At 57.1% G+C, this 27,649-nt stretch overlaps 3 protein-coding genes and 1 long non-coding RNA gene across 6 annotated transcripts; 2 read left to right on the forward strand and 2 right to left on the reverse strand.

Moving 5' to 3' along the window:
• Positions 1-1,245: 1,245 nt before the first annotated feature.
• Positions 1,246-5,725, reverse strand: SIRT3 (sirtuin 3). Its single transcript, XM_027696267.1, has 7 exons — positions 5,686-5,725; positions 4,307-4,567; positions 3,773-4,005; positions 3,559-3,659; positions 3,201-3,362; positions 2,639-2,848; positions 1,246-1,723 (listed from the first exon to the last, which is right to left on the reverse strand). The coding sequence occupies exons 2-7, from the start codon at positions 4,351-4,353 to the stop codon at positions 1,703-1,705; spliced, it is 774 nt and encodes a 257-aa protein (XP_027552068.1). The 5' UTR covers positions 4,354-4,567; positions 5,686-5,725; the 3' UTR covers positions 1,246-1,702.
• Positions 5,726-6,407: 682 nt separating this feature from the next.
• Positions 6,408-13,432, forward strand: PSMD13 (proteasome 26S subunit, non-ATPase 13). Its single transcript, XM_027696263.1, has 13 exons — positions 6,408-6,550; positions 6,643-6,721; positions 7,409-7,443; positions 7,526-7,581; positions 7,948-7,991; positions 8,171-8,257; positions 9,047-9,218; positions 9,674-9,753; positions 9,833-9,958; positions 10,612-10,674; positions 11,074-11,154; positions 11,833-11,949; positions 12,743-13,432. Exons 1-13 carry the CDS (start codon positions 6,456-6,458, stop codon positions 12,836-12,838), a joined length of 1,131 nt encoding a protein of 376 aa, XP_027552064.1. The 5' UTR covers positions 6,408-6,455; the 3' UTR covers positions 12,839-13,432.
• Positions 13,433-15,012: 1,580 nt separating this feature from the next.
• On the reverse strand, positions 15,013-16,574 carry LOC113973766. The gene is made up of 2 exons (XR_003536340.1): positions 16,451-16,574; positions 15,013-15,233 (listed from the first exon to the last, which is right to left on the reverse strand). It is a non-coding gene; the product is annotated as an uncharacterized LOC113973766 (long non-coding RNA).
• Positions 16,575-19,403: 2,829 nt separating this feature from the next.
• Positions 19,404-27,347, forward strand: PGGHG (protein-glucosylgalactosylhydroxylysine glucosidase). Of its 3 annotated transcripts, XR_003536342.1 has the most exons (14): positions 19,416-19,662; positions 20,150-20,360; positions 21,166-21,601; positions 22,201-22,320; positions 22,422-22,553; positions 22,861-22,972; positions 23,396-23,468; positions 23,975-24,111; positions 24,497-24,630; positions 24,865-24,960; positions 25,141-25,238; positions 26,662-26,873; positions 26,965-27,099; positions 27,187-27,347. XR_003536342.1 is itself a non-coding variant. In XM_027696273.1 (13 exons), the coding sequence occupies exons 1-13, from the start codon at positions 19,416-19,418 to the stop codon at positions 27,027-27,029; spliced, it is 2,073 nt and encodes a 690-aa protein (XP_027552074.1). In that variant the 5' UTR covers positions 19,404-19,415; the 3' UTR covers positions 27,030-27,347. The 3 variants fall into 3 exon arrangements, 2 of the variants coding, with proteins under 2 accessions (XP_027552074.1, XP_027552072.1); XM_027696273.1 differs by having other exon boundaries at positions 19,404-19,662; positions 26,965-27,347; XM_027696271.1 differs by lacking the exon at positions 19,416-19,662 and adding an exon at positions 19,671-19,883 and having other exon boundaries at positions 26,965-27,347.
• Positions 27,348-27,649: the final 302 nt, after the last annotated feature.

Genomic DNA, 27,649 nt, shown 5'->3' on the forward strand with positions numbered 1-27,649 from the left:
CAGTGCTGTGTCCAGCTCTGGGCCCCTCATGGCCCAGAAGGAGATGCTGGAGCGTGTCCAGAGAAGGAAACAGAGATGGGGAAGGGGCTGGAGCACCAGGAGGCTGAGGGAGCTGGAGGGGCTCAGCCTGGAGCAAAGGAGGCTCAGGGGGGACCTTCTGGCTCTGCAACTCCCTGATAGAAGAGGAGAGCCAGGGGGGGTCGGGCTCTGCTCCTAGGGAACAAGGGACAGGATGAGAGGAAACAGCCTCAAGTTGCACATGGGGAGGTTCAGGTTGGACATCAGGAAGAACTTCCTCATGGAAAGGGTGGTTAAACATTGGCAGGGGCTGCCCAGGGAGGTGGTGGAGTCCCCATCCCTAGAGGTGTCCAAGGAAGGCCTGGATGTGGCATTCAGTGCTCTGGGCTGGGAGACAAGGTGGAAATCAGTCACAGGGTGAACTCGATGATCTTGGAGGTCTTTTCCAATGTAGATGATTCTGGGATTCTGTTTAGCTCCTCAGTGATTAAGAATTGTTTGAATTCTTAATGGTTGAATGGTAATGGTTGAAGTGCCAGTAATTGATGTAAAACTGACCCCCAAGGGTCACGGCTGGGCTGCTGGGCTGGCACAGCCCCGCTCTGTCACAGTGGGAGGTTTTGGGCCAACAGCATCTTTCTCCTTTTTTTTTTTTAACTAGCAAAAAACCCACCACAGCCCTTCTGGGTGCAGACACAGATCCTGATCCCTTCCCAGCTGTTGAAGCTCTCCCAAGCTTTCCGTGCAAAAGGAAAAGGGGGGATTGGTGTTTTTAATGCAATTACCTCTGATATTGTTGTTTTAATTTTCCAGAGTGCTTTAAATCCCTCAGAGCAGCTGCCAGGCCTGGCCTGGAATGCCCCGGAGCAGGGGCTGAGCTTGGCACAGGGCACTTTGCATGAGGCATTCACAGAATCATGGAATTGGTTTTTTTGGGAAGCAGGGTATGGTTAAAAACAAGTCCCCAGCGTTTTCAGTGTGGATCCATGTGCCAGGAGGCTCTGCATTGTGTTGTGGCAGGTTTGGGACAGAGCAGGACATGGCTGCAGGGCTGTGGTAATGCCACCCCTCAGGGTGGCATCTAGAGCAGGGAAAGGCACTTGTGTGAGGGGAAAAAGGAAAAAAAATGTACTGAAAAGCAGGTGAAAGGAGGTGTGGGGACAGAACATGCTCAAACCCCAAGGAAGGTGTGACTTTACAGAAAACCCCTCAGGTGACATCCAGAAATGAATTATATCTCTTTATTATTAAATAATTAACACTCTAGTGATTCAGAAATCCTGCAGCAGCTTGAGCTGGCATGGGAATGGGGGGCAGCCCCCCCGCCCCTAAACTGTACCCTGATTAGCAGAGATTTCATGGAAGAACAAACACAGTCTGCAGCAGCTCAGGATCGTGGCCAAGGGAACAGTGGCTGGGGAGGAGCTGTGAGAGACTTCGGATGCTCAGTCCAGTGGGAGCTGGAAAACTTGCTCCAGGCTCCTGGGATTCCAGCTCCTGCTCCCTAGAACCAGGCCCAGTAAGGGTGTCCGGGATGGACAGCTGGGAAGGAGGGAGATCCAAACAGCCAGCTGCAGACACGGAGCTCGCTGGATGTGCTGGCACGAGCACCCTGCCACTTGCTGGTGACATTTATGGCTGGACATCATCAAGTGATGTGCTGAGGGGTGGCAGGAGCACCGTCCTACTTGTCCTTTGCATCCAGCTGAAAACAGGGAGATCACAGCGTTTGCCAGGCAGCATCAAACATTCCAGCTCCAAGCACCATCCCCGCAGCTATCACAGAATCCCAGAATCCCAGGATGGTTTGGGTTGGAAGGGACTTTAAAGCTCATCTCGTTCCACCCCCTGCCATGGGCAGGGACACCTTCCACTAGACTAGGTTGCTCCAAGCCCTGTCCAACCTGGCCTTAGTTTTCCTGCTTTATCAGCATTATCCATCAGGGATTCAGAGCAGCACAAGCATCAAGCCAAGGGCTGGGTGGACCCCAGAACGTTTGTACCAAAAATTCAGAAACCTGGCCAAAAGACTAAGAATTACTACTCAATTCCTGCCTCATGATCTGATGAAAATAAGAACAACCTGGATGTTAAGACTGGAATCTTGGAGCCAGATTTTATGAAGAAGTCACGTATGGGCAGTGTATCCCTAAAAAACACAACTGTTTGATGTCAAATGTGGAAAAATCTTCCCAGTGGCCTACAGCAATGCAGTAATTAAGAGCAGCACTGAGCTCTAATAATTAAGGACTTGCTCCCCTGCAATTTCTCACTCCTGAAGATCCCAGAAGTTTACAGATGTGAGAATGGCACAGGGAAAGAAATTATCAAAGCCAAAATCCTGCCCTTTTCCACATTCCTATTTCATCTGGGACTAGCATATCTGCATCTTCCTGTCTACCACGGACACATTCAGCCCACAGCGCTCTGCTCTGGCACCTTGGCTGTGAAACAGCACTCAGGTTTGGGTTGGTTTGGGTTTTTTTAGCCCTGCTGCAGTCCTTCCCTGTGGAGGCAGACAGCAGGCAACCTCAGCAAGCACAAACACGCTCCCGGGATAACTCCGGCACAGGGAACGCAAAGGCTGGGGGAGGAGGTGGGGCTTGGAGCCCCTTCCCACCTTCTCTTTCTCCTTCTGGATCAGCGTTTGCATCTCGTTGTTCCAGCCCAGCAGCTCCACCAGCTTCTCGACGCCCCCGACCACGTCCCCGAGCTGGGCCACGTCGTTGTGGCGCTGCTGCCACACGAAGGGGCCCACGAGCTCCCGGTTGATGAGGACCCGGGGCACGGAGCTGCGCACGGCTCCGGCCAGGCTGGCAAAGGGCTCCACCTGAGGGGGGAACCGGGAGGGCAGGGGGACCGTCACCCTGCCACAGCCAACCAGTTCCAGGCTCAGAACTGCTGAGTGTGACGGTTCCCCCACTGCGGGCTCAGCCACCCCGGCTCTGGATGGGTCACGGTGTCACCCGGTGGCCTTTCCTGAGGTGGCCCCAAGGCTCTCCAGGTGCCCTCCTGGTTTCTAGAGGGTCTCTCGGAGCACCTGCACCCTATTTCTTACCCTCCACCTCAAATTTCACCTCCCTAAACCCAGTTTCTCACCTTCTCCTCTAAGCCCTCTCTCCCCTCCGGAGCCCCTGTTTTCCGTGCGCCTTTTCCCCCCGGGGCTCCCCTTGTTCCCAGACCTCCAGGGACGTCCCAATGACGAAGAGCAGGTCTGCCAGGGGGAAGTCTGCCAGGTGCAGGAGGAAGCGCTGTGGGAGCTCCTCACCAAAGAACACGATGTCAGGCTTGACAACTCCGGTGCACACGGGGCAGCGAGGGACCCTGTCCCCCATGACATCCCCCTGAAAGGAGAGACCCCAAAACCGCTCATCACGTGGGGTCAGAAACCACCACGTGTCCTCACAGCAATGCCCAGCTCAGAGTCTCATCCCCTCTTGTTTCCAGGGCAAAAGAGCAGGCCGAGGACTTGTCATTATTATAACAACTAATGCCTCCTAGTGTTAACTGCTGTGCTGATGCCCGGCTGGGCCCACTCACCCTGAAGTCCTCCCCGGGGAAGTTCCTCTTACACACCGTACAGGTGGCAGTGGCAAAGGTGCCGTGGGCTTCCACCAGCTTGTCGGGAGGGATCCCAGCCACTGGAATACAGCATGTGGGAGAGGACTGAGCCGGACGCTCCCTGTGCGCATCTCCCCAGTCCTGCTTCTCCCCCCAGCTCTTCCTGGTGGTGCTGCTGGGAGAGGGAACTCACGTCTCTCCAGCCCGTCGATGTTCTGGGTGTAGAGGCGCAGGAGCAGCCCCTTGTCATGCAGCAGCCGCAGGAAGTAGTGGGCGGAATTGGGGCGGTAGTTGCCGGGGTAGAGCTCCTTGGCCAGGGTGAAGAAGGGCTTGGGGTTGACAAAGAAATAGCCCAGCTCGAAGATGGCCTCGGGGTACGGGATGTCGTACTGCTCCAGGTTGCTGTACAGGCCGCTCCCGGGGGACCTGCACGGACAGGGGGGAGCTGGGAGGGGCTGCAGCACCAGCGTTAACCTGGGCTGGAGACAGAATCCCAGGATCATTTAGGTTGGAAAAGGCCCCTAAAGGTCATCGAGCCCACCCTGTGACCGATCACCACCTTGTCACCCAGCCCAGAGCACTGAGTGCCACGTCCAGTCGTTCCTTGGACACCTCCAGGGATGGGGACTCTGCCCCCTCCCCGGGCAGCCCCTTCCAATGTTCAACCACCCTTTCCATGGAGAAGACTTGGCCCTCTCAGCACTGGCAAAGGACAAAGAGGCATCACCTGAAGTCTGGGATGCCGCTGGGTGTGCTGATCCCGGCTCCGGCCATCACCACCACACGGCGACATTCCTTCTTCCGGAGGAGCTCGGCCACGTCCTTCAAGGTGAGTTTCTCCTTCCCCTCGTCACCTCCCCACCTGCCCCGGCCCAAAATGGCTCTGGCAGCCGCGCTCAGAGAGAAGGGCCTGGAGCCTTGGATCCTGCTCGGCACGGGGGGGAAGCACAGCAGGTGTGCCCTGAGAGAACTGACAGCAACCTTGGCTCTGGGGGAGAAAAACACCCAAAAATTCCACAGAAAGCTCTTCCACGGGCAGGACTGTGCTAGGGCTTCACTAGGAGAAAGCTTGGCTGCTAGTCTGACCCAAACCCAGGAGCAGACATGTCCCTCTGCGCTCCCTTACGTGGATCTAAAATACATCCCTGGTATTCCCCTGAGAGGGTTTTTTCGGACATGGGTGGACACAGGGCTGTGGGAGCAGCAGCACTGGGAATCACCAGTCCCACCACTCTGGGATCCAGGAGACTGTCCTGAGTTCAACAAATTTCTATCGGGGTGATGTGTCACCCTGCCCAGGTGAGCACAGACACTGTCATTTCTCCGTTCCCCTCCTCTGCCCTGGGAGAGCTCCATGTGTCCATGCCCAAAGGAATCACAGCCCTGTTCCCGGCTGGGCTGGGAACAGTCATTATCAGCTTGGGAACAGTCATTAGCGGTTTGGGAACAGGCATAATCAGCAGGGAACAGCTTCTCCCAGAAAATTAGTGCTGCTGGAGCAGGGCATTGTGCACAGTCCAGAGCAGGCGTGGGGAGAGCTTGGGGGGGGCTTGGCAAGCCCAAAGAACAGTGACAGGGGCTGGAAGTGGAGACTGGAAGCAATGACATTGGAAGTGTCTCCTGGCCTCAGTGTGGTCAACTCTGCCTTCCCGGGGCCATGACACTGCACTGCCTTTCCCTTCTGTCACAGGAATGTGACAGTGCCTTCCCAGGGACGTGACACTGCACTGCCTTTCCCTGCTGTCACAGGGACGTGATAGCAGGGACGTCACAGGCTCTGCCTTTCCAGGGATGTGACAGTGCCTTCCCAGGGATGTGACACTGCACTGCCTTTCCCTGCTGTCACAGGGACGTGGCTCTGCCCTGTCAGACGGGGTTCCCGAGGAGCTGAACCCCCAACCTCGTAAAACACTGACGTTCCCCTGCTCAATCCCTGCTTTCCAAACTACCAGCCCTGCTTCCAGGGAGCGATGTCCCACCCGCCCGGTTTGCCAAGGACACGACATCCTCCATCACGGGCGCACCTCCCGCGGGACCTTCCCCGCCGCCACCGATCCCCACCCTCCCCTTCCCGGCTGCAGCCCCCACCCCGGCCCCCCCACGTACCTCCCCGCTCTGCCGCCGGGCACCTCCGTGCCGGGCACCCCCGTCCCGCCCCCGCCGCGCCGCCCGGGCCGGGCCGCGCTCCCTCCGCCGCCGCCGCCGCCGCGGCGGGGGCCGCGCTCCCACAGGCTCCTCCACGCCGCTGCAAGAGAGCGGAGCGGTGCTGAGAGGGGGGGTCCCGGCGGCCCCGGGGGGCTTCCCCCGGCCCCCGGCGCTCACCGGCCGCCAGCAGCCCCGCGCCGCGGCCCCGCGGCCCGCTCATCGCCGCTACCGCACCGCCGCCAATGCGCGGGGCATTACGGTAGAGGCGAGAAGCGAGAGTGCGCGGGACATTACGGTAGCTGAGTGAGTGCGCGGGGCATTTACGGTGGCGGAGTGAACTGAGTGCGCGGCGCCGGCGGGCGCGGGGCGTTACGGTAGCGGCGTGAAGCGAGAGTGCGAGGGGCATTTACGGTGGCGGAGTGAAGTGAGTGCGCGGCGCCGGCGGGCGCGGGGCGTTACGGTAGCTCCGCGAAGCGAGTGCGCGGTACCGGCGGGCGCGGGACGTTACGGTAGCGGCGTGAGGCGAGCGCGGGGCGTTGCGGTACCGCCCCCCCCCGCCCGCTGCGAAGCGGGTGCGCGGCGGCGGCGGGCGCGGGGCGTTACGGTACCCGTCGTGCCCCGCGCGGGCGGAAGTGAGTGCGCAGCCCCGGCGGCGGCGCGGCCTCCTTGCCCCGGTCCCGCCGCTCCCTCCGGCCCGTCCCGGTGCCGCCGCCGCCGCTGCCGCCGCCGCCATGAAGGACGTGCCGGGATTCCTGCAGCAGAGCCAGAGCGCGGGGCCGGGCCAGGCCGCCGTGTGGCACCGCCTCGAGGAGCTCTACAACAAGAAGTGAGCGCGGGGACGGGGGTGGGGGGGGATGCCCGGTGTTTGCTCCCAGTGTTTGTTCCCGGTGTCTCACGGCGGGTGTTTTGTGTCCCCAGGCTGTGGCACCAGCTCACTCTGCAGGTGCTGGACTTCGTGCAGGACCCCTGCTTCGCCCAGGGCGATGGGCTCATCAAGGTGAGGTGGGGGGGATTCCCGGGTGTGGGATTTTCCCGTGGCACGGGGATGGGGGGGGGGGTTTGTACCGGGCAAAACTCAGCCTGTAAAAACTCATCTCTGTAATAATCCTCCTGGAGAGTCGCTGTCCCGGGTGGACTCACCTCCCACAAGCCTGCAGAGTCTGCGTGAAAATCCGGTTAAAATTAAATGTGTCGAGTTTTTTGTAACCTTCGAAGTCGTTCTTTACTTTCATTCACTTTAAGTTTTTTACATTTGGGAGATGCGAGGGGATTTTTATTTTTTTTTTCCACTCCCTTCTGTAACAAGGGGTTTGCCAGGTGCAGGGTGGAGTGTTGGGTGTTCACAGATGCTTCTCTCAGGTCCCTCCTTGGAGCTGGGAGGAGCTAAAATGGGTAGTTCTGGGCTCCTGGATTCTGCACAGTGCTGGAATTTCTGTATGGGATGCCCAGGCTGTTGGAAAAATCATGGAATGGTTTGGGTTAGAAGGGACCTTAAGGATCATCATGCTCCACTGTCCCTAGAAGGGACACCTTCCACTAGCCTGGGTCCCTCTAAACCCTGTCCAGCCTGGCCTTGGACACTTCCAGGGATGTTCAAAAGAGCTGGAATGGAGAGGAAATAAGACTGAGAAGCTCTGAACTGGGGTTTCCTGTGCCCTGAGTGTCCCTTTCCTTGTCTCCACAGCTCTACGAGAACTTCATCAGCGAGTTTGAGCACAGGTGAGTCACCTGGGGGTCACCTGGGGGGGGGGCTTGGGGGTCACCTTGAGGTCCTGTGCTGACCTCGAGCTGCTCTTTGCAGGGTGAACCCCCTGTCCCTGGTGGAGATCATCCTGCACGTGGTCCGACAGATGACAGGTGCGTGTCCTCACCCTCTCCCTGTGCTGCTCTTAGCCCCTGATCCCTGTGGAATGTGGCCAGCACGGGTGAATCTTGAATGGGGAGTTACTGCCCTGGTGCTCTTGGAAGGGAAAGCACTGGCTTGGAAAGCTTAGATTGCTGCTGCCTCCTGGAGTAGGAAGTCCACAGCTTCCCCGGAGAGGTGGTTGGTGAGGAAAAGCCCGGCCTACCTGGCAGCACGTGCTGCAGGTTGAGGGCGCACTGTGGAAAACACACATTCCAGCCCTCAGGAATCCAGTGAACGACGTATTTTTAGGGGAAGTTCAGCTCCACGGGACCTCCTGGCACTGCTGCTTTTTAAAATCTGTTTTTTCTCTACTCCAGATCCCAACGTGGCCCTGACTTTCCTGGAAAAGACTCGGGAAAAGGTATGTCTGAAGCTGTTCCCTGTGGCAGTTCACCGGTGGGTGAGGAGGCTCCGGTCTGTGTGTGTGACACCTGTGCTGTAGAATCCAGGGATTTTACTGCAGGAATATGTGCACCCAGCCCTGTCCCAGCCACCTGGCTGCAGGTGACACTCCCAGCAGGTCCCCCCGTGTCCCTGCAGGTGAAGAGCAGCGATGAGGCCGTGATCCTGTGCAAAACAGCCATCGGGGCCCTCAAGCTCAACATCGGGGACCTACAGGTCACCAAGGTGAGGGGTGGCCCGGGATGGGAGGTTTTGGGGTGCTGTGGCATTCCTTGATTGTCCTAGCTCCCAGCTCAGAGGCTCTCGTGAGCCTCCCCAGGATGTGGGAGCTGCTCCTGGTGACCTGGAGTGTTGCTGCCTGAGCGAAGCACGTGGGGTTTGTCGTCCTTGACTTGTTTTGGAACCATCTTTTAAACCCCAAATGAGGTTTTTCATGCAGGGCAGCTTTATATCTCCTAGAGCAAGCGCAGAGTGATGGCTTTGGGTGTGTGTACCATGGAATGCTGGAATGGTTTATGTTGGAAGGGATCTTGAAGACCATCCAGTTCCATGGGCAGGGACACCTTCCACTATCCCAGGTTGCTCCAACCCCCATCCAACCTGTCCTTGAGCAATGAGGCAGCCACAGCTTCTCTGAGCAACCTGTGCCAGGTCCTCACCACCCTCACAGGGAAGGATTTATCCCAAAATCCCACCCAAACCTTTTTCTTTCAGTTTAAAGCCCTTAGTGTATATAATTATAGCTGCCGGGTTGGTTTAGGGGTGGGGTTTTTGGTTTTTTTTTCCCCCTCTCACTACTGTGTGAAGGGAGACTGCTGCTATATTTTTAAACAAGCATATAAATACATGCATAAATCCCGTGGTGGTGGCTTTGGCTGTGCTGATACTGGCGGGGTGGGTGTCACTCCTGCCCTGGGCAGCACCCGGGAACGCCGTGACCCTCTCGCCCGGGATCCCGGTGCTGCGCCGGGTGCTCCTTGCCCTTTACAAAGACAGGTCTCCCCCTGCCCCCAGGAGACCATCGAGGAGGTGGAGGAGCTGCTGAACACCCTGCCCGGGGTGACCTCGGTGCACAGCCGCTTCTACGACCTCTCCAGCAAGTACTACCAGACGGTGGGGAACCACGCCGCCTACTACAAGGATGCTCTGCGCTTCCTGGGCTGCATCGAGGTCAAGGACCTGCCAGGTGACTCCTCTGCATGGAAAATCCCACTTTCCACGCTCTGCTTTATCAAATAAACGCCCTGGCAGAGGTTTTTCTCCGTGTTGTCTTGGCTGTGCCGTGGTGGATCCGAGGTCTGGCTGGATCGAGCGGTGACCCCACCCAGGATCCTGCTCCTAAGCTGCCCCAGGGTGATGGGAGGGGGGAATGCCCCTGCCAGAAGGGGGAGTTAGTTCTAATTCCCCAAAAATCTTCACTCTGGATTCCAAAAGTGGTGCTTTTGTGCTGTGGTTACTGCAGGCTCCTGAATTTCAGGCTTGGGAGAGGGTGAGGGCTGGGAATGGTTTAATGCAGGCACAGAGAAGGATGAGGGAGGGGTTGCTGGGGCTTAAACTGCTGCTTTACCCAAATTATCTTTGTTCTGGCGTCTTTCTTCATCCAAACTGTTTTTGGTCTGTTTGTTGGGGTTTTTTTTCCAGTACCAGAGCAGCAGGAGAGAGCCTTCACCCTGGGGCTGGCCGGGCTGCTGGGAGAAGGTGTTTACAACTTTGGGGAGCTGGTAAGTCCTGCCACATTCCTCCACGGAGCCTCAGGAGCTGATTTTACCCTGCTAACGCCCTCCTGCCTGGTTCCTGCAGCTCATGCACCCCGTGCTGGAGTCCCTGAGGAGCACAGACCGGCAGTGGCTCATCGACACCCTCTTTGCCTTCAACAGTGGCAACGTGGAGACCTTCCAGGCCCTCAAGTCGGCCTGGGGGCAGCAGGTGAGGGGTGTTGTACTGCTGAAGGCCCAAGCCCAGGGTTTACAGAGCCCACTTGGAGCCTCTGGACCTCTACTTTACTACCTTTACCTAATTCCTGGCTCTGGTGCACTGGTATAATTCTAACTTGGGTATGGGAATTATTTCATCATGATACACATCATTAGTTTTCCTTTGGCTCCCCTCTGGTTGATGGAAAGAAATAGAGAGAAATCTCCTGTGATCCAAGGGCAGAGCACACACAAATGTCCTGCACAGCCAAATAATCCCAGATTTAATCTCCGTAACAGGAGTGTTCCAGTGGAAAAGAGTGGTTTTTCCCTCCTTTTCTGGGAAGTGTGTGGCAAACAGTGGTGTTGGATGTTACCTGCACTGGCTACACGAGCAATTACTGACACAGCAGTAGTTTGCAGGTGGATCTGTGAGTCCACTGGCCCTTGACAGGCTGCCTGCCTGGTGAGGTCTGTGCTTCGTGTGCAGTCCCTGGGATTTGTTTTCTGGAACCGTTCCCAGGTGGTGGCTGGGCTGTGATGGCCTCCTCCCTCCTAAATAAAGCCCCCTCAGGGATTTACTCCTGTGTATAACAAGCTGCTCTCCCCCAGGTTGAGGGGAAAATGCAATAATGACCTGATGTGGTGCATTTTCTCCCCCCACAGCCTGACCTGGCTGCAAACGAAGCGCTCCTGCTGCAGAAGATCCAGCTGCTGTGTCTCATGGAGGTGAGCTGGGATGTTGCCCAGAGAAGCTGTGGCTGCCCCATTCCTGAAAGTGTTCCAGGCCAGGCTGGATGGGGCTTGGAGCAACCTGGTCCAGGGGAAGGTGTCCCTGCCCACGGCAGGGGGTGGAATGGGATGAGCTTTAAGGTCCCTTCCACCCAAAGCATTCTGGGATTCTCTGATATGGAAGAGGGGCAGAGGAAGCCTTGTATCTCAGGGATGATGTCTGGAGTGATAACTCTGGAAGTTAGACTTTATTTGACTTATTTTAGTTAAATATGAGAAATGCAGTTGTGGATGCAGAGTGAGACTGGGCAGGGCAGCACAAGGGAGGCTCTGTGTGCTGTGGGAAACACTAAAACCCCGTGGGGTTTGTTTTTTTGCTCTGTTCCCTGGACTCAGATGACTTTCACCCGCCCAGCCAATCACCGACAGCTCACCTTCGAGGAGATTGCCAAGAGTGCCAAAGTCACCGTCAACGAGGTGAGTTTGGGGTCAGACAAACTTAGTAACGTCCTGGTTTGGGAGCTCTAAGAGTGTCTGGCTAGACTTGAGTCACACGAAATCCCAGGATCACTGAGGTTGGAAAAGACCTTCAAGATCACTGAGAACTTGTGCCCCATGCCCTCCTCGTCCCCTGGCCCAGAGCACTGAGTGCCACAGCCAGTCATTCCATGGACACCTCCAGGGATGGGCGTCCACCACCGCCCTGGGCAGCCCCTGACAGTGCCTGGCAACCCTTTCCATGAAGAAATTCCTCCTGACGTCCAACTTGAAACTCCCCTGGCACAGCATGAGGTCACTTCCTCTTGTCATTTGTTCCCTGGGAGAAGAGCCCGACTCCCACCATCTGGCCAGACCCCTGTTCCTGCTGCCTGGGGGTGCTTCGGCTCTGTTGGCTTTTTCCAATTGCCTCGTTCTTCCTGGGATTTCAGAGAAAAGAAAACCGATCTGGTTTTGGGGAAAAGAGCTCCCTCCTGTACGTTGAGATACCGAGTCTCAAGGCAGTTCTGTCATCTGAAAGGGGGGCAGTGAGAGCTGCTGCCCTGGACTCTGCGTGTGACCAGTCTGCTGTGAAGGCGCCAAGTGAAGGTTTTGTTCGTCTCAGGGGAGAAAACTGGATGATCTGAGTCATTTTCCTTGAATTGTTTCTGTTCCCAGGTGGAGCTGCTGGTGATGAAGGCGCTCTCGGTGGGCCTGGTGAAGGGCAGCATTGACGAGGTGGACAAGAGGGTGCACATGACATGGGTGCAGCCACGTGTGCTGGACCTGCAGCAGGTAACGGGAATGAAATCGGCACTGGGAAGGGTCACAGCTTGGGAATGAGCCTCCTTGGGGCTTCCTGAAGGGGAATCAGCTTTTCCTTTTATGTGGTGCCTGTAATTTCACCCTGGGGTACCTGGTGCTCTTCACACCCGTGTAGGGAGTGGGTGGTCAGAAACCTGACGGGATGCAGGACAGTGGTGACACGTCCCTTGTGGAAGCCACACAAACACCACGGAACACAGAAGCCATAGCTGTGTTTTTCAGAGGAATCCAAACATCCATGTGGCTGCCTCATTCCTAAATGCATGAAATAACCCTCTGGGAGTTTTGGGGATGTAGGAGGCACATTCCCCTTGGGAAGAGGGTGATTCAGAGGATGTTGAGCTTCTCAAGTTCATTTTGGTAATGTTTTAGGAGACTGCACAGGGTGCCTTTACCTTTAAACCCAAAAATGAGTATATGAAATTCCAGCTGCAAGGAACTCCTTTGGTGCATTTCCATTTAACTTTTAACAGTTGCTGATTTGCTGGTAGAAGCTGTTAATCCCAGGATGGTTTGGGATGGAAGGGACCTTAAAGACCATCCAGTCCCACCCCCTGCCAGGGGCAGGGACACCTTCCACTAGACCAGGTTGTTCCAAGCGCCATCCAACCTGGCACTGGACACTTCCAGGGATGGGACAGCGCCCTTTCCCGGTGTGCGGGGTTTTGAGGAGTGGTTTGGGGTCTGAGGTGTGTGTCCCTGGAGGTGCCCGTGGGCATTCCCAGGAGCTGAGGCGCAGGGTCACCGTGGCCTTGCCTTGCAGATCAAAGGGATGAAGGACCGCCTGGAGTTCTGGTGCACGGACGTGCGGAGCATGGAGATGCTGGTGGAGCACCAAGCCCACGACATCCTGACATAGAGGGCCTGGCTCTGGCCCCGGGAGAGTGATTCCTGCTGCTCCTGAGGCCGGCAGCACTCAGACCACTGACTGCACTGAATCCATGGAGGGGGTGGGTGGGCACAGGGGGAGCAGCATGGGATGTATTTCGGAGGAGTACGTGGCCTTTTGCTGTGCGACCCTTTGGTGCTTGAGTCAGGCTTTCCCTCTGCTGACACGAGTGGCTCTGATCCCAGAGCTCCGTCCTTGGGGGGGGAAGGATCGCTCCCAATCCCTCCTGCCTCCAGCTGCTGCGGGAGGGTGGGATCCTGGTGCAGGTACCGAGGGGTCTTGGCCTTAGGGGGCACAGCCAGCCCCGCTGCCCTCTCCCCCTGCGCCTGCAGCAGCCCCAAGGCAGCATTCCCTCAGTCCTCTTCCCCAAATCATCCTCCCTTCACCCCTCCTCATTTGCAGTAGAGGGAGTGTTTGCTCCATCCAAGGGTTTTCCCGGGAATCCCGGTTAGTGGGTGTGTTCACACACTTGAGGGCGTGGTTTGTCTTTCACCAGCGCTTTGTGCTCAGGTGAGGTGCAGCGGCATTGCCGGAATAAACGTCTCTGCCTTCCCTTTTCTGGAATCCTGTGTCATCTTCATCCCTTTAAAAACACATTCCCCCCCCCCCCCCGCGAGTGTTACATTTCCTCCTCGGTTTCACATTGCAAACCCCTTTCCCAGAGTAATCCAGCTTTAAACCTGCCAGTCTCCGGTGGGATCAGTGTGTAAGCATGGAGCACATGGTACCTGGGCGTGAACCTGGTCAGGTTCCTTTGGTGGGGAATTCCAGCCCTGGTCGCTGTTCCCAAGCTAATTGTAATGGACTGAGAGCTGAAACCAGGGCAGGGACAGGTTTTTGTTCTGCTTTTGATTCTTAACAATGGCTTTAAAAGCTCTTCTGTGAGGGAATTGTCTTCCCGTGGGAACTGTTTGTCCTGTTGCTTTCGTGGTTTTCTGGGGTGGAAGTTTTTTTGTGCAGGTTGAGAATGTGGAACAAATGGGGATCTGAGCTGGATCCCTCCCAGTGACCCTAGGGATGCATGAACTCCTTGTTGTGAGGCAGGACAGCACGTGGCACGGGGAGTTATAGCAGTGACTTCAGATTGAATGGAGTTGTGTCCATGGATCTCGTTAAATTCCCTGGGGTGTTGGTGGATTTTTAAAAGCTGCTGCCAATGTATCTGTGGTCAGTCCTTGTCACTGCTGGGATTCATGAGTCTGTACCTGCTCACCCTCCTACTGCTGCTTTCCAGGCCCTTCTGGCCAAAATTCCTTCCTGGATGGGGGGTGTTCAGTGCCCAGTGCCTGCCTTTTCCCTGTCAGTTCAACTGTTGGATTTGACTTTCCCAGTTCCTGCTGCATCTTGTCTTCCAACACTCATTCCTGTCACTTTTGCTGACTTCAGGAGAGCGTGTGGAGGAGACAAGTGTTCTGGAAACTGTTCCCTTCATTTCACAGTTAAGGACAGGAAAAGGCTTTAAGGAGCACAGTCTCCTTTCCCAGTGCTGTGTCAGATCTTGCCCTCATTCCCAGGGCCGTGTCCCTACACTTTGGGATGGAGGAAGCTCCACCTGAGCCAGCGAGTTGTGGGGCCGCTGCTGCTTGAGATCAGCATCAAAAACCCAGAATGTCACTGTGGGAAGCACTAACAGCTTCTCCCAGGAGGATTCCGACAGCCCCTGTGCTGTGGGAGCACTGGCCTGGCTGCGAAGCTCCAAGCAGCTCCCAGTAATGGAGATGAGATCTGTGGATCTGTGACAGCTTCAGAGGTTTTTCCAAGATATCTGGAAGTACCTTTTGCTACCTGACCTTTCTCATGTGCTGGCTGCTTCCCTGACACAGGTAATTTGGGATGTGGTGGGTGGAATGCCCTTTGTGCAGGGAGGGGGGCAGTCAGGTGCCCGTGGGACCCTTTTAATGTCACTTCCAGCCTTTGGGTGTTTTCCTACCAGGAATTCGCCTTGGCTTTGCTTCCTTGCTTGTGCTGGGAGAGGTGACTGGGTGCCTGCCCTGTGCTGCTCTGCAGCTGCAGCAGGTAAAAGCTCCAGAGGGAATATCCCTTCCCGCTGGAGCCCGCTGCGAGGGAATGCTGCCTTCAGGACAGGGTTCCAGGTCATTCCCTACGGACGCCCACGTGGATGAGGCAAATCCGAGGAGCCGTTGTGCTGAATGCAAAAGTGAATTTTAATGAACAGGCCTGGGGGGTTCCATCCCAGAGAGGGTCCGTCCCGGGGGCTCTTCCCTCAGGATTCTCTCAGCGGGGAACAGGCTGCTCCTGCCACTCCTCACTCCGGCCTGGCCTTGTAGTGGTCTATGTGGGCCAGGACCCAGGCTGTGGGCAGCAGGAATGAGGTGAACATTGCAGCCAAGGCGATGCCTTGCTCCTGAGGGGGAGAAGGAACAGGAATCAGTGGGATGGCTGGGCCATGGGATGTGGGGGGGGGGCTCTTGGGACGGCTGTGCCATGGTATGGGGGCTCCTGGGGCGGCTGTGCCATGGTGTGGGGGCTCCTGGGATGGCTGTTCCATGATTTGTGGGGCTCCTGGGATGGCTGTGCCACGGCCACGGTGCACGGGGCTCCCGGGATGGCTCCGCTGGAGCCGTCCAACAGCACAGACCCAGCTCACTTCTCTGAGCTCTTCCCAGCCCCGTGGCTGTGGGATGGACCCGCTGTGGGGCCATGGAGGGAGGTTTGGGAAGCACAGCCGTTCCCACTGGCAGCAGAGGGACCTGGTGCTCTCCAGGCTCGTTGTTTCCATCTCTCCACGTTTCTCTGCCGGGATATTCACTGGCAAACTGGAGCAGTGCATGACCTTGAGGCTCTGGCCAGGGCCCTCAGCGTTTCCAGAGGCAGCTGTGCCTGACTTTCAGATGACTTTGGAAATTGCAGCCAGCAGCAGCCCCTCCTTTCTCTGGTGCACCGGGACAGCATCAACCCCCTGCACTGGCACCTTCCTTTCACTTATTTGGCTGGAAAAAGCATCTCCAGGCTCGTGCGGTGCTTTGTTACAGACCTTGGAAAGGCAGCAGGGGGAAAACTGCCCAGACAAGGGGTGGAGGGGGAACCAGCCAGGATTTTGGTGAAAAGCTCCTTTTTCCCCGGCTTGTTTCAACCTGCCCAGGAGGATCTGGATTGGGAGGGACCATCCCCAGAGGGGGGAGTGTTAGAGGGACCTACAGGCTCTGCGGTGACAGCAGCCCCTGTCCTTGTCCATGGGGACACTGGCTTTGGGCTGAGTGTCCCAGGATGGGGGCACTGGGCCCAGGTCTGCCCCTGAGGGACCACCAGTGTCCTGCTGTCCCATGGCTTCACGTCCCTGGGTGACACTCTGGGCTGCAGGGGACACTAAATCTGTGCCCCAAACCCCAAAGGTTTAAAAAGGGACTTGAAAGGATAAAATGCAACAGGAGCCTGAGGATGGGGGGGCGCAGGGCACGGACCCCTGTGGGGGTGAGGGCTGGACCTTGGGGGCACCTTCCTCCTCTGCCTCCCTCTCCCCTTTCACCTCCACCCCCATCAAAAATAATTTGTCCCTAACATGGGGGTTTGGGCCCTTCCAACGGGGTTGTCCCCCCTTTTTTAGCCCCCCCAGGTACTCACGGCGGCAGAGAGCGGGTCCTCGGGGGGGCGGGACCTGATCTGGGCGCGGGGGGCGTGGGGGGTCCGCAGTGTGGCCGCCAGGAGCTGGGAGCCCCTCTGGAAGACCCTCATGGCGCTGTCAGGGCAATCCCACTGCTCCTGGCTCTCTGCAGCTGCCCAGCTTGTCACTGTCACTGCTGCCACCACCCCACACCCCCCCCCGCCACCTCTTGGCACAGGACCTGCTGCGCTCCGAGGGCACGGGGCGGAACACCCTGAGGTGGAAAGATTTTCCCGAATTGTTCTCTGCTGAATTTTTCTTCCCTTAATTGTTTTCAGGGTTTTTTTCCCTCAGCAGCACCCAACTGCCCAAGGCTCTGAGCCCAAAAACTGTCCCCAGCTGGCACAGGGGGACACTGCACTGCTCTGCTGGAGAGCAGAGGCCTCCCCTTCCCTTGGAGCAGACCTTTTTCCCTTGAGCAGAACTCTTTTTCCCTTGAGCAGAACTCCTTTTCCCTTGAGCAGAACTCCTTTTCCCTTGAGCAGAACTCTTTTCCCCTTGAGCAGAACTCCTTTTCCCTTGAGCAGAACACCTTTTCCCTGAGCAGAACACCTTTTCCCTTGAGCAGAACACCTTTTCCCTCAGAGCAGAACTCCTCTTCTGTGGGCTTTTTAAATTTTATACTGCTCAAAACATCATTCTGCGGGAAAGGACTGTCTAGAATTCCTTATTGCTCTAATAATGGGGAGGAAGTGGGATGTGTGCTGGTGGGGTTGCCCCTCATCCCCCTGTGCCAGCACCTGCTGGAGCGGGCTCCAATTCTGCAGAGCCCCCATGAATTCCTGGCTGCTCTCCTGGGGATGGTTATTCCTGCCCCTGCCCTGGACTCAGCCCTTGCCAGGACCAGCTGCTGGCTGTGAGGAACAAGTGAAAGGCCAAATGAATCCTGCTGGGGCACAGTTGGGATTCGATCCTGGAATACAAAAAGAGTAGAGGTGAGAGCAGGCGTTACTGATCAGGCTCTGCCCTTTGCTGCTCGTCATGGTCTCCTCAAGTCACCCCTGGGGTATTGGCAGCCACAGGATTGACCCAGCCAGGCTCCACGGGGGCTTTTGCATGGATTTACAGCGGAGGACAGATGTGTAGTGTCAATCTGGTAAGTGCTGGATTGGTTAATAAAATAATCCTTGTGAGCACCAGGGCAAGAGAGACCAGTGGTGCCACCCCTGAATCCCTGACCCACCACGATGGGACCAGCTGGATGGGACTTGGAGCCACCTGGGCTAGTAGAAGGTGTCCCTGCCCATGGAGGGGCTTGGAATGAGATGGCCTTCAAGGTCACTTCTAACCCAAACCATTCTGAGATTCTGTGTCTGTGGATCTTTCTCCTGCGGCCCCGGAGAGTGGGGCAGCTCAACCAGGGAATGATGGAGGTTTTCTTGTCCCCTCTTTGGGAATAACTCAGTGAAATGCTGCTCCAGCTGAGAGGGGTGTCAGGGACTTGGGGAATGGAGCTGGATGCCAGCAGCACCCCTGGGTGCGGGAAGCCGGGGTGGGGGCTCACTGGGACAGGGCTGTACCTGGAAAAGCCATGATGGGATAGAGGGCTGGCAGGAGGGAAGCTGGGAAAAGCGTGCCAAAGCCAAAGTCCAGGTCTGCTCCCCCTGGAAACAGGCGAGCAGAAGGGTCAGAGCGTGGCTGGGGACACGGGATGGTCATGGTGTGTGGACACGGGATGGTCGTGGTGTGTGGCTCTGGCTGGGGGGGCTGTGCTGCTCCTCCCGGCTCTCCACTGCGGTTCTCAGGCATCTTTTGGATCATAAATTGTCCGAGTTGGTTTTTCTCTTTCAGTTCCTCCTTCCCAGGGCACGGGGCAGAGCCGGGACCTCTGTGCTCCCGCTGCAGGCACTGAGCTGAGCTGGGCAAACAGCTGCGTTCGGAGGCTTATTTTTCTAACTTTTTTTTTTTTTAAAGGGGAAAAAAAGCGATTTCCTTCCTTCTCTCTCGGTCGGGCAACTTCCGTCCTTCCCTGGGACAGCCTCTCTCCACCTGCAGGGCCAGGGCTCGGCTCAGCCCCGGACCGAAGGCAAGACCCACCTCCTCGCTTCCGCACCCTTGGGCTTGGGCTGGGGTGGGATTTTTAACTTTCCCGAAGGCAGGATCTTCCTCCCGGTTCAGTCTAAGTGAGGGAACCGAGCTGAGCCTGAAAGCTGCTGCATCTGGCTGCTGTCAGGGAGGGATTTGGGGGCCTTCCCTGACCCCGTGTTACCCCGGCTGGATTCCCAGCTCTGCCCAGAGTCTCTCAGAGCCTCATTTCATCATTCCTGTGTTATTCCAGTGCCCAGCATTGCCAGGAGCCAGCTGCAGCTCCCTTTTGTCAGGTGCTGTTTACACGTTTCTGTATCTGTAGGTATCTTTAGTCTTTAATTATATATATATTTATACACGAAACAAATATGTTTGTAAATCTACCAATGAAATAGAAAGCTCCTGCCCCAGGAAGCTGAGCTGGAGGTGCAGGAGTGAGGGGGAACTGGGAGGTGCAGTGAGCTGGGAAAGGGGGAAGCTCAGGAGACACAGAGTGTTTCAAAGTGTCACAGAACATCACTCGGGAGGAAGAGGAGGCCAGAAGAGGAAGGTGGCTGTGTGTGTTGGGAGAAACTGGTGCAATCCCATCACAGAGGGGGCAGCAGAAGAGGAAGAGGGGAAAGGTTGAGAAGTGATGAAGCCTGTGGGGTGATGAAGCCTGAGCTGCAGGAGATGCTGGGATGGGGCGAGGGGGTGGAGAGGGAACTGGGATGGAGGAAAACCACTGAGGGTGATCAGAGAGGACTCTAAAAGGGCTGGAGATGGCTGGTGGCAGGCGAGCAGCACCTCTGTGGTGGCCAGGGCGTCCCGGGAGGGGACGTGCCGGGGAGCGGAGCAGCAGCTTGTCCCCTCACCCCCCGTCCCGGCTGTGCCGCTCCGCAGGTGGGGGTGGCAGCGATGGCCGAGGGGGACCCCGCAGTGTTCACGGCCCGGGCGCTGCCCATGGACCCGCGGCTGCTGCCCACGGTGACCAACGCGTGCCTGGGCACCCGCGTGTTCCGCGACATCCTGCACGTGGGTGGCGTGTACAGCGGGGCCGCGGGGGACACCCACCGCGCCGACGTCCCCAGCCCCCTCGGCGTGAGGGTGGCAGTGCCCGGCATGGACAGCCTCGCCGAGACTTTCACCCTGGACACCCGGACAGGTGAGCTGGGAGCAGGGAGGAACCTCCCCATCCGAAATCTGCCACGGAGACACACACCTTCCCCTCGGGCTCCTTCCCTGCCCTCTCCCGGAGGTTAAATTCTCACTTCGGTACAGTCACCTCTTCTCGTTCTCTGTTCGCCTCGGGGTGTTGTTCTTCTGAAGCAACCGGAAAAATTCCCCTTTCATACAATAAGTTTCACTCATGAGCCCCTTTCATGTGTAAGTAATATAACAATAAAATAAACAGGTTTCAGTTTTCAGGCTGTAGCTCAGTCCCTGCTGGGGGCAGGCTTAGCAAATCATGAAGCCTGATAAAATGTTTGATGGCACAAACCATCCCTCAGCAGCTCGGCCAGGCGCAGTGTCAACAGCTGGATCTGGACCTGGGAGAGAGGCCAGCAGGAACCAGTAGATAGGGAAGGGGTAGGAATCTGGGAGAGAACACCAGGACCTGCAGGTGCCAAAGGCTCTCGCTGTGCTTACAGGGACCTTCAGCCACACAATTCAGTGCCCTGGTTATGTGGCCACCCAGCAGCTCTACGCCCACCACTCCCTGGTCCACTTGATGGCCTTCAGCATCACCATCCGGCGCTTGGATCGCTCCACACAGCCCATCACAGTCCACCTCCAGACCCTGTTTGTGCCACAGAGCCAGGACCTGGACCTGCTCCCAGGGCCAGACTTCCAGGGAGCACAGTGAGTGTGGAGGATGGGGGTCCCTGCCCTGAGCCCACCCTCTGTGGGCTGTGGCACACTGCCCACTCTCCTCTGGGGACTAAACTGCAGATGTGAGGCTGGAGCTGGGCTGGAATGATGGGTGGTGTGGGGCTGGATTGGTGTGTGGCGTGGAGGCTTCTGCACACCTACTTTTTCCTGGCAGGTGTATAAAACTTCCCCTCAAATTAAGCATAGAAACATTTTTATAAGGTTGCAACTCCAGAATTATCCCTTACACCGATGTGTAAGAGCAACAAAGGCCCCAGGGTTCAGATGTGATTCCAAAGAAGTGAGACTGGGCAAGATGGGGAGTTTGGAGGAGATGACCTTCAGAACTAGATTCCTGGGACTGGGGACCATTTGTTGTGGCTTTGCACTGAAAGAGGGCAAGGTTAGATGGGATATCGGGAAGAAATCCTTCCCTGTGAGGGTGGTGAGGCCCTGGCCCAGGTTGCCCAGAGAAGCTGTGGCTGCCCCATCCCTGGCAGTGTCCAAGGCCAGGCTGGACGGGGCTTGGAGCAACCTGGGATAGTGGAAGGTGTCCCATGGCAGGGGGTGGGACTGGATGGGCTTTAAGGTCCCTTCCAAGTAAAACCATTCTGGGATTCTCTGACGAATCTCAGCACGTTGGGGATGGGACAGCAGCGGAGCTGAAGTGTGGGGATGAGGGAGTTTCCATCTGGGAATGGGAGCCTGGCACCTTGGAGTCCCCTCTGGGTGTTGGATGTGCATGGGGTCCCCCCTGCCCCATGCTCCCTGCCCCATCCCTCCCTGTCTCCCACAGCTACATCCACGGGCAGACGCTGGTTCCTGAGGTGGAGGGGGGACCCCGTCCCACCGTTCACATGCTCTGGACCCCCGTCCCACCCTCCCTGACACTGGATGGGGAGGAGCAGGAGCGCTCCTGGGAGTTCCTGACGGCCGTGGCCGAGAGCGAGGAGGAGGCCAAGCGGAGCTACGATGAGGGGCTGTCCCTGATGGCCACGGGGGCCCTGCTCCACTCCCACACCCACGCCTGGGCCGCGCTGCGCCGGGGCTGCTCCGTGGAGCTGGACGGGCCCCCGGCCCTGCAGCAGGCCCTGCACGGCTGCCTCTACTACCTGCTGAGTGCCCTCCCGCCCCGGGGCAGCCCGGGATTCCTCTTCCATGGCATCAGCCCCGGTGGCTTGTCCAACGGAACCCGGGGTGAGGACTACTGGGGACACATCTTCTGGGACCAGGTGAGTGGGGGCCGTGCTGGCTGGTGACCTGGGGGCTTGGCACAGTGACTGGGATGGAGAAGACGCCATTGTTCCATTGATGTGGGGAAAACTCCATCCTTCCACTGGGATGGAAAAGACTATCTGTTATTGTTGCAGCGGTCAAAAGTAAAGAAGAAAAACACAAACAGTCCAGTACCCAGCAAAGTACCATTGTCTTTATTATTTCCCACAAGTCTTTTTATATCCCCTATTAGAAGCATCAGAAGGCAGGCAGGTGATGGTATTTTTTAATCAGCTTTTATTTGTTAGTAATATTGTTGGCAAAGCTCAAAGCCAAAGCTGGAGTTCTCACAGGACCAAACCTAAGCACTCCACAGCTGTCTTCTTTCAGCCCGGGCTGTGTACATACCTCCCCTATCTCAAGGATACATCCATAACTTTCCTAGGTCAAAATCTTTCCCAAAAGAGCTAACAGACCTGCTGTCAGCCCTGACAACCATCCTTTAATAAGGATGGCGAAGACTATCCTTTAATTGGGATGGACAACACTCCATCCTTCCACTGAAGGGTGAAGCTGGCGGCGCCCCACCAGCCAATCCCACCACCTTGCCTCGCAGGACACCTGGATGTTCCCCAACATCCTGCTGCTTTATCCCGAAGCTGCCCGAGCCATCCTGGAGTACCGGATCCGCACGCTGGCGGGAGCCATGCGGAATGCGCGGGAACAAGGCTACGAGGTGGGACAGGGACAGCGGGCCAAGGGGATGTCACGGGCCCCTGTCCCCAGGAGGGGAGCCCCCCTCAGGGTGATGTGCCTACGGGTGTTTTCTGCTGGCAGGGCGCCAAGTTCCCGTGGGAGAGCGCAGCCACGGGCCGCGAGGTGTGCCCTGAGGAGATCTATGGGGCCCAGGAGATCCACGTCACCGGGGACGTCCTGATGGCCTTCGAGCAGTACTACTGCACCACACAGGTAAAGGGAGTTTGTACCACCTGGGCGGCCCGGTGGCAGGGCCCACAGGACACCTGGTGACTGTCACTGTCCCTTCTCAGAGGAATTCTGCTCTGTCTGCTCCTCAGGGTACCTCCCTCAGCCTTGCCTCATCCGTCCGTGCTCCCGTGGGTGTCTCAGCACCCTGTTGGCTCAATCCAGGCCAGTTTTCGGACTTTTCCTCCTGTCCCCTCCATCTCCTCAGAGCTCCTGTCTGACCTCCTGCTGATTTTGGGTCTGGCAGGGTCTCCCTCATGCCCTTGTTTTTCTCTGGCTTTGGCTCCCCCAGGACCAGAAGCTGTTCCGGGAGGATGGGGGCTGGGAGCTGGTGGAAGCCGTAGCTCAGTACTGGTGCAGCAGGATGGTGTGGAGCGAGGAGGAGCAGCTCTACCACATCAGAGGTACCTGTGCCTTGGGAAGGGGGTAGAAAGCAGAGGTTCAGAGCCACCTGGTTTGGTGGAAAGTGTCCCTGCCCATGGCAGGGGTGTGGAACTGGATGAGTTTTAGGGCCTCTCCCAACCCAGTCCACCCTGGGATTCCATGACTTGAAGGTTCCCTTGCCTGTGAAGTGGGGGGAGATGCCCTCAGGATGAGGTACCTACACCCATCAGCCAAAGCTGTAACCTGGGTTGTTCCTCCTTCACCACCAGTACCATGGATGTTCTTTTATCGAGCATCCCACCGAGACCATGTGGGATCCTGCCAGAGGCTGCACCTCTGGCTGGGCAGGCAGGACATTCCCCATTCTCCAGCCATGCCCCTGAGGAGGGGCCCAGGACCCCTGGGTGTGCTAAGATGTGAAGTGTCCCCTCCTGTCCCCCCAGGTGTCATGCCCCCAGACGAGTATCACCACCAGGTCGATAACTCCGCTTACACCAACGCCGTGGCCCGGCGCAGGTAACGTGTGGAATGTCGCCTGGAATCATTGCCTGGCTCTCTGCCTCCTGGAAACACTGTCCAGCTCTCTGCTGCCTGGAAGCACTGCCTGGCTCTCCTCTCTCCCACTCTGCAGGGACGGGAGGCAGTGGGGCTCCCGAGGGGATGCTGCTTCTGTCTCCTCACACCCCTCTCCCTGTCACCCCTCTGCAGTCAGAGGAAGGAGTAGGTGGGGTCATGGCCACTCTTCAGGTGCCCATGTGAGACTGAGAGGGATCTCCCTCTCAGAAGCGGGGCTTCTTTCTCTACATTCCATGAGATGTCTGTGCAATTAGCCAGCTGGAGACACCCACAGCTGGAGGAATGGGCTCCTGGCTCCGTGATGGAAGGTGTTACCCCCGGCTCAATCTCTGACCCCCGTTCTTCCACAGCAGCTTTTTCTGCAGCTTAATCATCTCCTTCTGTCTCTTTTCTCCTCCCATTGTCACCCATCCCTGACATAAAACATTGTTTCTCCCTTTTTCCAGCTTAAACTTTGCTGCTGAAGTTGCTCGAGACCTGCTGCTCCCAGTGCCAGAGGAGTGGGAGGACTGTGCCAGGAAAATCAAAGTGCCGTTTGATGCAGAGAGGAAATATCACCCCGAGTATGATGGCTACAGCCCAGGTGAGCAGGGAGGCAGGGGCAGCCCTTGGAGGCAGCCACGGGTCACACTTTTAATCCTGGAAGGAGCAGGACTCCGACTGGTTCAGACTTGGGAATGGTGAAAGAAGAGTTCCAGCCGCTTCCCAGGTGCAGAGAGCCAGGCTTGGGGATGGTTTTCCCACCTCTCTGGGTCGTTTCTCATTAGTGGGCTGAAAAAATGAGGAAACTTGGGAGCACAGAGTAGGAAGAGTCTTACTGCAGGTAACCAGGTTGCTATGATCCCCCTGGTGACAGTCAGGTGCATCCATCTGTCTGGTGTTCCTGGCTCATGCCCGTGGTCCAACCAGCCCCTTGGGCCGTCATTCCCAGGCAGTGCCCACTGTCTGGCTGGCCCCTCTCCCCCCAGGTGAGCCAGTGAAACAAGCTGATGTGGTCCTGCTCGGCTTCCCACTGATGCACCCCATGAGTGCCGAGGTCCGGAGGAACGACCTGGAGATGTACGAGCCCGTCACTGACCCGGCCGGGCCAGCCATGACCTGGGTAAGGAGGGGAGAGCCCAGGGTGGGATTCACCCAGGGAGGGTTGTTTCCATCCAGGACAGTCGCTGCCAGACCCACCAGGCAGGATTCATCAGACCTGCTCCAGAGCCCAGGGGAGGGCAGGGCCAGGATATGTGCGGGGGGTGTTGGCTCTGGGTCGGGATGGTGGCAGTGGAGGTGCTGCTCTGCTGTGCTGTCACCAGCAGCGGTGACAGACCCTTTCCCTCCCTGGCAGAGCATGTTTGCCGTGGGCTGGCTGGAGCTGAAGGAGGTGCAGAGAGCCCAGAGCCAACTGCACAAGTGCTTCAGCAACATCACAGAGCCCTTCAAGGTGAGTGGTGGGGCTGCAAGTCCCTCTGGTTTGTGTCTCACCTGCTCCCAGGTAGGTGACACCCCACTGAGAGATGCCCCAGATGTGTGACAGGGGCAGTGACAATGGCATTCAAACCCACAAAACTGCCTGAAGTGTCCCAAATCACTCCTGAGTTGTTTCTTTCTCGTGCCAGTGCAGGTCTGGGTGGAGAACTCGGATGGTTCGGGAGCTGTGAACTTCCTGACAGGGATGGGTGGATTTCTGCAAGCTGTCCTCTTTGGCTACACGGGGTTCAGGTGAGACCTGTTGTGTCACATTTAATTCCTGCATGTCACTTAAAATGTCCCTGTTTGGTTGGAGCAAGATTGGGAGCAGGTGAGAGACTCAACCTGGGGCACATTTGGGAAGTTAAAATGCCATTCCCTAAGCCTGTTCTCTGGCTCATCTGCAACATCCTCCTGTCTCCTTTGGACGGGGTGAGGAAACACCTTCTACAGCCCCCTCCGTGGCCCTCTGCACACACGTGGCTCTGGGAGCCTCCGTGGAGGGAAGTGCTGAGCAGGCATCGCCTCAGCTTTAAAATATCTCGGGAAAACAGGGAGCTGTTCATGTAATTTCAGAGCTGTGTCTCGTATCTGGTGGTTTCCACCCTGGAGCCATTGCCTCTTAAACCTATTCTTGGTTTAACTGAGGCCGGATCAAGCCTTTTGATTGCCAGTGAAAACTTCCAGCACTAACCACGTGTTTTTACTCCGTGTGTGTGGCCAGAGGTGCTGGGAAACCCACCAGTTCCTTGGCGGAGCTGGGTTTGAGCTGCCATATTCCCAGCTGGAAAACCCACCCATTCCTTGGTGGAGCTGGGTGTGAGCTGCCGTATTCCCAGCTGGAAACCTCAGCCTCGGCTTTGGCTGAGCTGGGAGGTCTCCAGGCACCCCGGGTGTGTCGGGTCGGGCCCCTCGTGGGACAGGCACAAGCCACGGGCTTTGGGGCTCTGGCCAAATTTCCAGAGGTTGGGATGACACTGTGCAGCCCTGGGGGCCGTGCTCCTGCCTTTCCAATGTAGGGCACAGATCCTGCCTGGCACTGGGGCTCTCCAGGCTCTCGAGCCTCCCTCAAGCCCTCTCCAGTGCCTCTCAACATGCTGGAGTTGATGGTCAAGAGCTCTCGTGTGCCAAGATTTGGGTCGGAGACAACAGTGAGCGTTGTTTTTCCTCACCCAGAGCCAACACCCACACAGGCTGTTTGGCTTTGAATCAGGGCTGGAGGAAGTGTCAGGCTGTTTGCTCCACTATCTCTGGAGAAGGAGCACGAACAGCTGTGCTTCCAGCCCTCCCAAACCGCAGGAGTGGGAGCCGAGGTGGGTGTCTGGAACTGAGCTGCCCCAGAAGAAAAGAATAATATATTTTTCTCCTTTTTTTTTTTAATTAAAAAAAGTATAAAATCCAACCTTAAGGAAACCCCAGGCCCAAACAGTGGGACTGGAGGGGGACAGGAATGTCTTTGGGTGCTGGGCTGTGAAATTATGGCCCCAGCAGCTCCTCAGCAGATGCTCCATTGGCGTGTTCGGGATTTGCCCAGAGATCCTTGGATGCACTGAGGATACTTTCACACTCCTCCGGGGTGCACGAGGTGGCGATGCCTGGAGAGGTGGCCACACCCCAGAGGTTGTTCACCTGTGGCTCCTGCCATTGGCACCCTGATGTGCTCCTGCCTTTCCAGGATCACGAGGTCCAGCCTCCGCTTCGATCCTGCCTTTCCCCACGACATCACCGAGCTGAAGCTCTCCGGCATCTCCTACTTGGGCAACAAACTTGATTTCATCATCACCACAGCAGAGATCTGTATGGAAGTGACTGAGACCTCCCAGGACCCTCTGGCATCTCCCCTGGAGGCAGTGCTGGAGTCGGGGCACCGCTTTCCCCTGCGGGAGGGTAGGGCAGCAGCACCCGGCTCCGCTCCCTGAGATAAAGAATTTGGGGAGAAACCACTCCCATACCTCACACAAGGGTGTTTTTGTTGCAGGGCAGAGTGTCTCCTTCCCCATGGCACCTGGCTGGATCCAGAGGTCACCCACCAGGACCCCCTAAACCTTGGCTGGTCCAGGTTTTGCCCGCGGGAGCAGCGGATCCGGGATGTTGGCAAAGGGGGAAGGTAACAGTGGGCAGAGGGGGAGTCCCAGGCTGTGCCACGAGCCCTTGGCCCCCCAGGACTGAATGTGCCACCTGTCCTTGTGTTTCTGGGGAGGGGGGGCTGTCCACAGAGCTGTGACCATGGCAGGGGGTCAACATCTCTGTTCTGGGGGCACTGAGCCCCAGAATCCCCTTCACACACCTCCAGTGTCTCACTCAGCACAGGAGGTGAAATCAAGCCTGAAAATGACCATTTCAAATGAATTTTCTAAACACCCAGGAGTTGTTTGTGCTCTCTATATCTGCATTTGTAAGGAAGTCCCTTCCTGAACGGATCTGTGACCCTGACTCCAGCTCCTCCAGCATGTACTGCCCTGGTCCTTGCCTTCCCCTCATGTTGCTCCGTGGGCTTAAAGGGCTGTGGAGCCTCAGCCACTGTTGCTTCACCAGATGAGTGGTGTTTTGGCACTGCCATGTTGGCAGCACAGAGCTCCTTTCCTGTTTTTTGGTGTGTAACATCTCTACTGTGTTTTCAAACCCCTCATCTACATTATTCCCACTCTTGTCAAGCAGCTTCG

Source organism: Neopelma chrysocephalum, unplaced genomic scaffold (assembly GCF_003984885.1).
Source record: "Neopelma chrysocephalum unplaced genomic scaffold, ASM398488v2 Primary Assembly neopelma1_106, whole genome shotgun sequence".
Classification (NCBI taxonomy): domain Eukaryota; kingdom Metazoa; phylum Chordata; class Aves; order Passeriformes; family Pipridae; genus Neopelma; species Neopelma chrysocephalum.

Bases quoted from the DNA above. Each gene is read 5' to 3' on its own strand.
- PSMD13 (XM_027696263.1), top strand. From the start codon at position 6,456: ATGAAGGACGTGCCGGGATTCCTGCAGCAGAGCCAGAGCGCGGGGCCG. The intron at 6,722-7,408 runs GTGAGGTGGGGG...TTGTCTCCACAG, and splicing joins AGGGCGATGGGCTCATCAAG to CTCTACGAGAACTTCATCAG. The intron at 7,582-7,947 runs GTGCGTGTCCTC...TCTCTACTCCAG, and splicing joins CGTGGTCCGACAGATGACAG to ATCCCAACGTGGCCCTGACT.
- PGGHG (XM_027696273.1), top strand. From the start codon at position 19,416: ATGGCCGAGGGGGACCCCGCAGTGTTCACGGCCCGGGCGCTGCCCATG. The intron at 21,602-22,200 runs GTGAGTGGGGGC...CTTGCCTCGCAG, and splicing joins GACACATCTTCTGGGACCAG to GACACCTGGATGTTCCCCAA. The intron at 24,961-25,140 runs GTGAGTGGTGGG...GTGCCAGTGCAG, and splicing joins ACATCACAGAGCCCTTCAAG to GTCTGGGTGGAGAACTCGGA.
- SIRT3 (XM_027696267.1), bottom strand. From the start codon at position 4,353: ATGGCCGGAGCCGGGATCAGCACACCCAGCGGCATCCCAGACTTCAG. The intron at 3,660-3,772 runs GTGAGTTCCCTC...GCTGTATTCCAG, and splicing joins CATCGACGGGCTGGAGAGAC to TGGCTGGGATCCCTCCCGAC. The intron at 1,724-2,638 runs GTGGGAAGGGGC...CCCTGTTTTCAG, and splicing joins TCCAGAAGGAGAAAGAGAAG to CTGGATGCAAAGGACAAGTA.